This window comes from Myotis davidii, unplaced genomic scaffold, assembly GCF_000327345.1.
Source record: "Myotis davidii unplaced genomic scaffold, ASM32734v1 scaffold733, whole genome shotgun sequence".
In the NCBI taxonomy this organism is placed as follows: domain Eukaryota; kingdom Metazoa; phylum Chordata; class Mammalia; order Chiroptera; family Vespertilionidae; genus Myotis; species Myotis davidii.
Genome location: NW_006284956.1, coordinates 142663 through 153554, shown reverse-complemented (window position 1 = coordinate 153554; position 10892 = coordinate 142663). Strand labels below are relative to the sequence as shown.

The 10892-nt window shown below is 49.0% G+C and overlaps 1 protein-coding gene across 1 annotated transcript in view; it reads right to left on the bottom strand.

Annotated features, from left to right (window-relative positions):
- Positions 1-852: 852 nt before the first annotated feature.
- NINL (ninein like) overlaps positions 853-10892 on the bottom strand; it is a 69816-nt gene continuing 59776 nt past the window's right edge. The window contains 4 exon segments of the mRNA XM_015558429.1: positions 853-1743; positions 5965-6078; positions 8257-8535; positions 9377-9428. Of these exon segments, the coding sequence (XP_015413915.1) occupies positions 1552-1743; positions 5965-6078; positions 8257-8535; positions 9377-9428 (637 nt within the window). The 3' untranslated portion in view covers positions 853-1551.

The following is a 10892-nucleotide window of genomic DNA, read 5'->3' as shown; positions in this document are numbered from 1 at the left end:
ACATGCCCTTGACCGGAATCGAACCCGGGACCTTTCAGTCCGCAGGCTGACGCTCTATCCACTGAGCCAAACCGGTTTGGCAAGCAGAATGTTTTTTTAGTGCATCTTGTTGATGGGCACAGGAATGTTTCTTATAAAAACTATTTTTCTGCTCTAGCCAGTTTTGCTCAGGATAAAGCATCAGCCAGTGTTTGATTCCTGTCAAGGGCATGTACCTCGGTTGCAGGCTCAATCCCTGGCCCTGGTCGTGAGTGTGTGTGGGAGGCAACCGATCGATGTGTCGCTCACATCCATGTTTTTCTCTCTCGTTTCTCTCCCTCCCTCCCACTCTCTAAAAATCAATGGAAAAAATATTCTTGAGTGAGGATTAACAACAAAAAAACACACATCTATTTTTCTATATGTTTGAGATATTTTATTTAAAAATTTAAGCCTGGGTTTAATTGGTTGGAGCATTACACCAAAAAGGTTGTGGGTTAAACTCAAGGTCAGGTGCATATGGAAGGCAACTGATCCTTGTTTCTCTTTCACAACTGATCCTTGTTTCTCTCAAAATCAATAAATATATCCTTGGATGAAGATTAAAAAAATTGGCCCTGGCCAGTGTGATCAGTGGTTAGAGCATTGTCCCGAGCACTGAAGGATCTCGTGTTCCATTCTGGGTCTAGGGCATGTACCTGGATTGAGGGTTTGCTCCCTGGCCCTATGGGAGGCAACCAATTGATGTTTCCCTCTCTTCCTCTCCTCCCTCCCTCTCTCCCTCTCTATTCTCTCTGAAAAAGCAATGGGGAAAAAATATCTTTAGGTGAGAACTAACAAACAAAGAAAATTAAAAACAAACTTAGAAGTTGGATCAATTTTAATAGAAAAATTTATTGCAAGTAGTGACTCTTCATATTACAGTAGTTTATTCTGATAAACCAAATGACCATAATTTGTGTATTTTGGATATAAAACTATACTTTTTTAAGACTATATAATACATTTCCAGTGTGATGACATTTCAAGGAGGAAAAGATTGCATTCACAATAAATATCATTATCCCTGAGCACATAGACTTAAAATAAGCATCGTCCAAACACCTTCCCATGGTGCAGCGATCCCTAAAAAAGGGTTTTCCCTCCTTTGTCCTTTATCACTGGGTGACAGTCACAGAGAGTAAAGCCTTTCTGGAATTTTTGTACAGACTCACCATTAAGGATACTAATAATTTAAACCCAAAGCAGGCACAGTGGAACGGTGAAACTGTGCAGAGCTCTAATTTTGCACTTTAATCTCTGCAGCCAAAGTCAAAAGCACAACATTGAAATTGCTTTTGCTCTATCATTGTCTTTTAGTCATTCTTTGCTGAGAGCCCCCATGATCTGATTTCACCAGTGACTAAGCACAGTTGGAAATTAGCTTGGACTAATAACGGTGTAGTCTTTTCCCCAGCATCTGGCTCACATGTCCAGGGGTGCATGGCCAATGAACCATAGAAAATTATGGCATCACAGTGGCTTAATTTTAAAAGACGCTCTTTCAAAATGAATTTCAGAAAAACAAGCAGTCTACACAGAGAAGGATGCTGAAGTTATTCTACAGATGAGTTTGTTGAGAGCTCTTACTTTTTCTTCCAAGATTCGGTTTTCTTTCTCAGCCCCTCGTTGCTTCTCTTCAGTGACCTGAAGTGCTTTCATCAGGTGAGCATTTTCCACATAGAGCTCCTTGAGCAGCAAATCGGATTTTGTGTTCTTCTCAAACTAGAGAGGGAAGAAAGCCATACTTTATTGTGAATCTAATGCAGAAACGCTATACAACCCTTTGACTCTTCCATCTTTATTCAAACCATATTTTGGGGTTCTTACAGATCTGATACAAACATTGGATGTCATAACAATTTCTGTTATCTTGGCATGAGACAGGAAATTGAGAATCTGAGGAACTATGTGGTAGAGAACATTTAAGTCAACTTTATCAAAGATTTTTACCATGAAATCACATGAAAGGCCAAAATCATAGGTCTCAAAAAGAACTATTCCGGGCAATGTAAAACAAGGAAACTGTCAAGAGTGCCAAAAATGTGGTGTTCATCCAAGTGTGCTCCGTAAGGCCATCCTGTCGCCCAGGTCACTGAGGCACTGCACTCACCCTCACAGACCGGTGCAGTCACCACACACAACAGCCACAGGGGCACGAGGCCTCTAGTCCTGAGTCCTTGTTCAAGATACAAAGGCAAGGACGTCCTGACCTTGTGCTTCTTAAGTCAACACTGAATTCATTCATTCACAGAGCACCCCTCATTGCCAGGCACTGCCCTAGCAACAACCCTTCTCTCATGGAGCACATATTCTAGTGGACAGAGACAGATCAAAAACACATGCAGTGTGTCAGGTGGTGAGAAGTGCTAAGAGGAAACTCAGACAGCTGAGGAGGGTTCCGTTTTGGTTAGAGAGGACAGGGTGTGTGTCTGTGACATTTGAACAGGTCTGAATAAGGCACGGGAGTCAGTCCCGAGGCTGGCTAGGCCTGAACATTCCAGGCAGGGGGAGGAATAAGTACGAAGAGCCAGAGGGTGCATGCTGTGGGTGACAGGATGGCCAGCAGGCCTGTGACGAGGGCATGGTGGCGGGAGGCCTAAGGAGAGGAAACCACCTACCGGGCTGCCTGTGCGGGGCACAGATCCTGCAGAACCTCTGAGGTCACTGTAAAAGCTCTGCCTTTTACTCAGGGACCTGGAAAAACAAGGGTTCCCGGCAGAGGAGGGCCAGCGCCTCAGCTACAATTGGTGAGGACTGTTGCTGCTCCAGGGTTGGTAACAGATTCGAGGAGGAAGTAAGACATGCCAGTTAGGATGCCAAAGATGAGGTGAGAGCAGTGGGGGTGGGGCTGTCTCCACGCTGAAGGCGGAACTGGTGGACTAGATGGAGACAGGGTGGGTGGGGGGAGGAGCCCACTGCACTCCAAGGTTTTGGATCTAAGTCATTGGCAAGTGAACCAAAGACAACTCTTTGAAGGTATTTCTGTGAAGAGCAGAGAACTGGTCCGATCAAGCCTCCGAAGGTTTGTGTTGGGTGGCAGCCAGGGCCCCAGAGGAAGGAGGAGATGGGGTGGGTCCAGGCAAGGTGACACAGGCCAGGTCTACGTGTGCATGGCCCGAGTGCAGTGCACATTCGCTTTGGGCACTTCGGGTCTCCCAGGGACAGCTGAGAGGAGAGAGAAGAGGTGCTGGAGGTCAGAAGGGAGGGCAAGGGCTCAGAGTGCTAGCAAGCCAGGAGGTGTGGGCAGCGCTGGTGGGCAAAAGCCACAAGAGTAAACTAGAACTGGTTTTGCCAGGTGAGGAAGCACACAGTGTGCAAATGAGTGACTATAAGGGGAGTCAGACTCTGACACTGGGAGGAAAAGTGAGGACCAGGGAGAATGAGGGTTAGTGGGTGGCAGAGCAAAGCCAGGAGGTTAGACAAGGAGGGGGGCGGGCCTCAAAGAGTGACTCAGCCTGGGAACTTTCCACGAAGATTCAGGAACAAGAGGTGACACAAATGTTCATGGGCTCAGGAGCCCTCAGATAAAGCATACTTGATTACTATGTAATACAAATGTTTCTACAGATTCTCACATTTCTCTTAGCTGCCTCTAGCACTACAAAAGAACTTTCGGGAGTAGCTGGCATTTGCCTTTGCGTCTCTTCCCCTCTAGCCTTGCCTCCCCTCTCAGCACTCCCCGTGCAGTTAGGTGTTCCACTGATTTAACTGCTGGCTGGGCGAGACTGTAAATGCTCAGGGCAGCTGTGATCTTCTTGTTGTTTTTTTTCTCTAGCAGCCCAGGTTATCTCCCCACCCCCAATGGTGATTTTTGGGCTGGTTTGGTGGTTGAGCATTGACCTATGAACCGGTCAGGGCACATGCCCTGGTTGCAGGCTCAGTCCCCAGTGTGGGGCGTGAAGGAGGCAGCCCATCAATGACTCTCATCATTGATGTTTCTATCTCTCTCTCCCTCTCCCTTCTTAAAAAAAGAAAAATATATATATATAGGTCAGATCATGTTCTTACTTAAACTCTTCCAATAGCTTCTAATTATCTATACTATATAATAAAAACCCAGTGACCAGAAAGGCAGAACGACTGCTCGACCAGTCACTATGAGGTACATTAGCCACCTCTCAGTCCCTTTCCCCAGGCAGCAGGCTCCGATCGCCTGATGGCAAATGGGGACCTGGGGGTGGGTGGTGGGGGATGCAGGTAGCACCAGGCCAAGGCCCCCGCCCTGCCAGTTTGCCCCACACACAGAGGGCGACCCACAGCGGGGGTGGAGCCAGTGAATGGGCAGGAACAGCCAACCTCGGTCCCTCTCCCTGGCTGTCAGGCTTTGATCGCCCGATGGCGAATGGGGAACCGGGTGGGTGGCAGCTGGGGAAGATGGCCCTGATGGCAGGCTAGGCCTAGGGACCGTACCCGTGCACAAATTTCGTGCGCCAGGCCTCTAGTCTATATATATAAAAGCCTAAGTGACCATTACAACTAAACAACCATGACTGGTGGATCAGTCACTATGATGCGCAGTGACCACCAGGGAGCAGATGCTCAATGCAGGAGCTGCCCCCTAGTGGTCAGTGTGCTCCCACAGCCAATCTCCCATGGCCAGCCAACCGCCCTTGGTCCCTACCGCCTCCACTCCAACTGCCCCCAGCCAGCCCCCATCGGACCCTGATGTTAAACCATTCATAGACAACCTGCTTCTGGTTGGGCTTTCATATGTAACAGAACAGCTCCCTTGTTGCAATCTATTGAAAGTCAGCCCTCACCACACGGGTTTGCCTTGCTCCCGTCCTCTCCCTTCCCTGGGGGCTGCCCGCCCACCATGGTGGCATCGCTGCGGTGAGGAAAGGAGGGGGGTGGCAGGGAACCGTGCAGTGGCGGGGTGGCATCGGCATCCGTTCCTTCCACGCCCGGCCTGGCGACCACCTCCTCTCCCGACCCCACCAGGGCCTTCAGGCCCCAGGCTGGGTCAGGGAACCAGGGATGGGTGGCAGCGGACGCAGCCCCTTTCCCGGGGGGGCCGAGGGCCAGCTCCCTCCTTGGAGCTGGCAGCCAAGCCAACCTCCCTCGGTCCTTCCCCTCACACCCCTACTGCAGGAATTCATGCATCGGACCTCTAGTAATTAGAATAAAATCTGAACTACTGACTTTGAGGGGACCCTGCCTACCTGTTCCTGCCCATCAGTTCACACCAACTACAATGACTCCTCCTTTGCCATGCCTGGTCCCATCTAAGGACATTTACCTGCACTGCTCCCTCTGTGGAATGCACCTTGTTGGGGATCTACATGTCCCCCACCACATGTGGAGACTGTCCCAGTGACTGGAGGTGCTGTTGGCATTTAGCACTATAATGCACAAGGCAGTCGCACCCAATTCGCATTCTCCCTTCTAAAATGCCAACCTGGCCTCTGTTGGGGGACACAGCTAGACCTTCCCATGGCTGGGCCATGAGGTGCCTGCCCCCACACCATGTCCTGACCATCCTCACCAAATCCCCACCATCACTATTTCCTTTTCTTCAGAGCACTTCTTTCAACCTGAGGTCATTTGTGTTATCTGTCTCTGCCTTTAGAGTGTAAGGTCCTTGAGGGCTTCTACCTAGGACAATGCCTTGATACTTAACAGGTGCTTGGAGTGACTGAATGAACAAATGAAAACAGACATCTTTTCTGAGATTATGTGAACACCTCAATATCTTAAAACAATTTCCAAAAGAAAATGAGCACAATGTACAGATATAATGTAGGGTATGTACAGATTTAGTAAAATCAGTTTCCTATTGATTGCTTTTAATTGTTAATCTGAAAAATATTTGTACAATCAGATTCTAAAAATGAAGTTTAGGCAGATCCCCAGATTCATTGGTTCCAAGTGAACACCCATAAAAAGAAAAACAATGTTCTGAACGAGGATATTGGCATGTCCTGACAGAAGCCCCTCACGCACCTGCTCTCCCAGCTCACCCACTTTTTCTTGCAGGAGCATTTCCATGTTCTTCAAAACCATCTCCACCTCTTCCACCTGCTCTTCTGTATCTTTAAGCTGCTTTTTATGTTCTTCCTGCCACAAAAGAAGGTTACACACCAATATTTTACATTTTAAAAAGAATCCTCTCAGGCTTATTTATTTTAGAGTGGAAATTAGCTAAAATGTACAAATATGAGAGTGACTATTGATAACCTTTCATCTGTATAGAGTAAGTTAAAAAAATGTTCTGTCACAAACCACTAAACTGTTATTTCTTTTTGTAGTTCAAGAATTAGCAGACCGCCCTATCTGGTTTCACTCAGTGGACAGAGTGTTGGCCTGCAGCCTGAAGGGTCCCAGGTTTGATTCCAGTCAAGGGCACCTGCCCAGTAGGGTGCATGAGGCAGCCAAACAATGTTTCCTCTCCCTCTCCCTTCCTCTCTGAAATCAACAGAAGTATATTAAAAAAAAGAGAAGAAGAATTAGCAGACTAAGTATTCCTAAAGAATTTCTGATCAAAATTCCTTGTTTTGTCATTAATCTATTGTAATTTAATATTATCTCTAGCTGGACACTTTTGCATAATGCTGAAAGGTTATTTGATGTAGAATTTATGCTTTACAAACATTAAATTTTACCCACCTTTCAAGTCTTGCTCTAATTTTTGCCCTCTGGTTCCTGATCTCCACATCCCTCCTGCCTTGAACTCTTCCTCATGAACTGTGTTACTCAGGATCAGGTTACTTTCTCAGGCTTTTAAATTAAACACTTACACAGGGGCACACGTTCCACAGACAATTCAAGCACTTTAGAAGTGCCAACTCATCGATGCTTCACAATAATGCTTTGAGGCTGGTATCGGAATTTTACAGATGAGGAAACTGGAGCACAGAAAGGTTAAGCAACTGGCCCAAGATTACTCAGCTGGGAGGTGGGGGAGCCACAGTCCCAATCTCCGCAGGCGATGCTCTGAGCCACCATGTCCTGCTGCCCTTTAAGGCAGTGACCCTCTTTCTGCATCTCTAGTGCCTGGCACACAGCAGGCTCCTCAGGTCGATCCTGTTACCTGGATCCTCCTCCCGGCCTCCCTCCAATCCTTGCTATTCTTTTTTCTTTTTTTAATCCTCACTTGTTTTTTTCCATTGATTTTTTTTTTTAGAGAGAGAGTGGAAGGGAGGGAAGATGGGAAGAAAAAGAGAAACGTTGATGTGAGACACATGAATTGGTTGCCTCCCACACAAACCCCCACTGTGTCCGAGAACCAAACCTGCAACCTTTCGGACTGAGGGCCAATTTTCTAACCACTGAGCAACCAGCCAGGGTGACCTTGCTGTTCTTAAACATGCCAAATACATACCCACCTCAGGGCCATTTCACGTGTTGCCCCACTGCCTACAGTCCTCTCTCCCCAGGTAACTGGATGGCTTGCTGCCTCAATAACTTCAGACGTTGGCTCAAGAACCACCTTCTCTAACTATCCTATTTAAGACTGCAAGACCCCCCACTCCACCGCACTCACCACCACGTAACGTGCTATCCACATGATTCATTTTTTTATTTTTGGGCTCCCTACCACCACTATAATTTGGCTCCAGATTTTCACCTTGTGTGTCATTCCTGTATCTCCAATACCTAGATCAGTGTGTACCCAATAAGTAACTTCTGTATTCCTTATGTGCCTTTGGGTGGATTTTCTTTTCAGTATGCATAATAGTTTAAGATATTTTTTTTAATTAGGTGCATCATTTGGAAACTGGGAGTGTTTATATGAAAATCTAGTTTTTAGCTTTTCTTTGAAATCAGGAGCATTGAAATGCAGAAGCTACACAGCCGAGGAGCAGCACCCATTGCCTCACTCACAGCCTCTTCTCTCCACCTTTCAGGCCCTGTAAGCATTCGTGTGGGGCCCCTAACGGTTAGCCATGGGCCTATGGCAGCCTCTGCAGCCCCCCAGGACAGACTGCAGCTGAGAGGAACTAGGCCCCCAGGCTGAAGAGACCTTCAGGATCAGCTCACTCAGTGCCTCCTAGAGAGGCTCTTTCCACCTCTCACCACCCTGGTCCTTCCTCAGCATCTGTTAAGAGTCCTCATTATTCACAGTAGAAATCGGGGTCCCACAGCTTCTGTACAACCAGTTCTCATGGAGGTAGGATGGCTGTTGGGCCATCTTCCCCTTGGCACTAGGACAGTTTTAGGCTGAGTGACCCATGATCCAACCTCTCCCTCCCCTTCACCATCAGCTGGAACCTCTGGGCTCTTGTTCCCATTCACCCGCTGTCGCCTCCCTTCCTCCTGCTGGAGGCTGCACTCCTGGCAGAACTGCTGAGCTGCCCGCTGCTCCCATTCCAGCAGCTGCCGCAGCTCTGCCACGCAGCCCACGGGCACGCTCTGCTCCGTCTGCTTCTGCAGCTGGTGGACGTCCTGCAAGGGCTGGTCAGGGCTCAGGTTGGCTCCGTGCAGCTGTACCAGGGAAAAGGCCACAACAGCTTTGGTGTGACTGCTGAGAGTTACAGGGTCACTGCCAGACACGAAGGACTGTTTAAGGACACCCTACAACTGGAAGCACAAGGAAGGCATCTGCTCTCCTTTGTGGTCCCTGCATCTGCAGCAAAATGCAGAATTTGTAAAGGGCCTATTCATTGGAATTCTGACAGCAAAACTCCCAGGTAGCCAGAGCTGCACAGTGAGAGGGAAAGTTGTGCCTGCGATCCTCAGAATGACGCTGAGACTTCACACTGGATCCACGGGAGATCACGGTATATGCTGTCCAGCTCTACCGTCCAGCATGCCTCATTGGAGCCTGATTCCTTAAACACTATATAACCCATGCAAACCAGACATGGTAATAATCTAAATGGAGAATTTACACTTCTGAGACCCGCTGAGGCCAGGGTCACAGGGTAAACAGCACACAATGAGAGCAGAAGGAAACTTGGGAGCAGCTGTGGGATGAAGCTCCCCAGCCACAGAGGACTGCCCAGAACTCATGGAGTTATGCTGAGTCCTCATGATTGAACTGCATACCATGTGGCCAGTGTTTTCACTAAGCAAGCGGGAGGTCAGATCCAAACGCCATTTACTAGTAATTCACTCTGGCTCTGGGGGCTTCATCTAGAATGCGCATCATTCCCTCGGCCCCTAAAAGAACTGGCCACAGCAGCCCTCATGCACCCCTGAGGCTCTATCAAATGTCACACTCAGGAGGGTATCCTTGCTCCCCTGATATATGTCAGCAGTTTGGCTCAAAGACACTCTTACAAAAATTTCAAAAATGTCACACTTAGGACAGGTCTCAAAGTGGCCACGTGGCCAGAGAGAAAGGGCAGGTGCCACCCAAGAGTGAGCGGCTGCAAACCTCCAGCCCAGGTTCCTCTCAACAGTCGCTGCTCACCTCACATCTCTGGAAGGCCACCTGAGGGACCACGTCATCACTGACACAGCAGCTCTAGGACAGGAGTCACCCCGGAGAGATGCCCTGGTGCACGCTTCCTTTGAACACACGGCCTTACCCTCCTCACTGCCGCCTTTACAGCCACCCCGTTCTCTGAATTGGTGCCTGACATGGACCTTTACTGCGGGAGAGCAGGGGAGTCCCTGCAGCGCTACTTTGTGACTATCTACACGGGCAACTAGCCCATAAGCATCCACAAGCTGAATTCTGTCCAGTCCTTTTCACCTCCCTCTTCATGGAAGTGAGACGCAGATGGAGCTGGCCCAGCTCCGGGGTGCACAGGCGGCTCTTTCTCCCCGTTGAGAATTGGGCTCTGAGCCTCTCCCTCATTCACAGGTGGGGACTGTGCCGTCACCCACTGACCGGTGGGCTCTGAGCCCTCCCCTCGAATCCAGGCTGGACCAACAGAATGTTGGATCTGGTAAGCATGTTTTTAAAAAAACAGCACGGGACCTCCCTTGCTCACACAAACACTCCATCCATGCTTTTGTTCCGGCCCTCCGGTCCAGTTTAAGAACCCATTGTGGCCCTCGAGTCAAAAAGTTTGCCCACCCCTGTCCTAGATGCTCCTCCTCAGAACCATCCACGGATGCACCAGTGATAAGAATGAGTCCGTCCCACATATCTCCACACCCGCCCTCCCACAGCACACCCAGAGGTGCCTTAACTGCTCTGTAGGTGCCTCTACTTCCCTCCTCTGGGCTTTCATCAGTGTGGTCTTGGGGGGAATCCTCTAAGTCACAAAGAAGCTGGTGCTGCGCAGATTAAGTCAGGTAACTTCTGCCTGTGACGCTGGCTGTCTCAGCCTCAAAGGGCTCAAACTGGCCAAGGCTATTTCTCAAGGGTCCTTTCAGACTGAAAAACAGAGAAGGGAACCCCCCAATACAGAGGTACCCCTGGGAAAGTTCTTGTTTGCAGTGGGAAAGCTCACAGCCTACAGGATCCCCCAACAGCCTTACAGGGCCCCACACCCAGGCTGACCCCTCTGCAGCTTTGGGCATCTTGCCCTCTCACACCAGGCAACCGCGGCCGGGCAAAGCCAGTAGGGGAACCTGCGAAGAGGCTCAGAAGAGGCAGGCACTCCGGTGCCACACTCAGGTGAGGCTGGTGCTGGGACTGAGGCCACATGGTTAAGACCCCTTCCATACCATGCTTAGGGTGGTCTCTCCCACGGCCCCTCTTTACTCCTTACAGCCCCCTGGCCCTCCAAGAGCACCCCACACGAGTCTGCACTGGGCTCTCAGTACTCAGGATCCCTCCTACAGCAGTGATGGCGAACCTATGACAAGCGTGTCAGAGGTGACACAGGAACTCAATTTTTTGGTTGATTTTTCTTTGTTAAATGGCACTTAAATATATAAAATAAATATCAAAAATATAAATCTTTGTTTCACTATGGTTGCAAATATCAAAAAATTTCTATATGTGACACGGCACCAGAGTTAAGTTAGGGTTT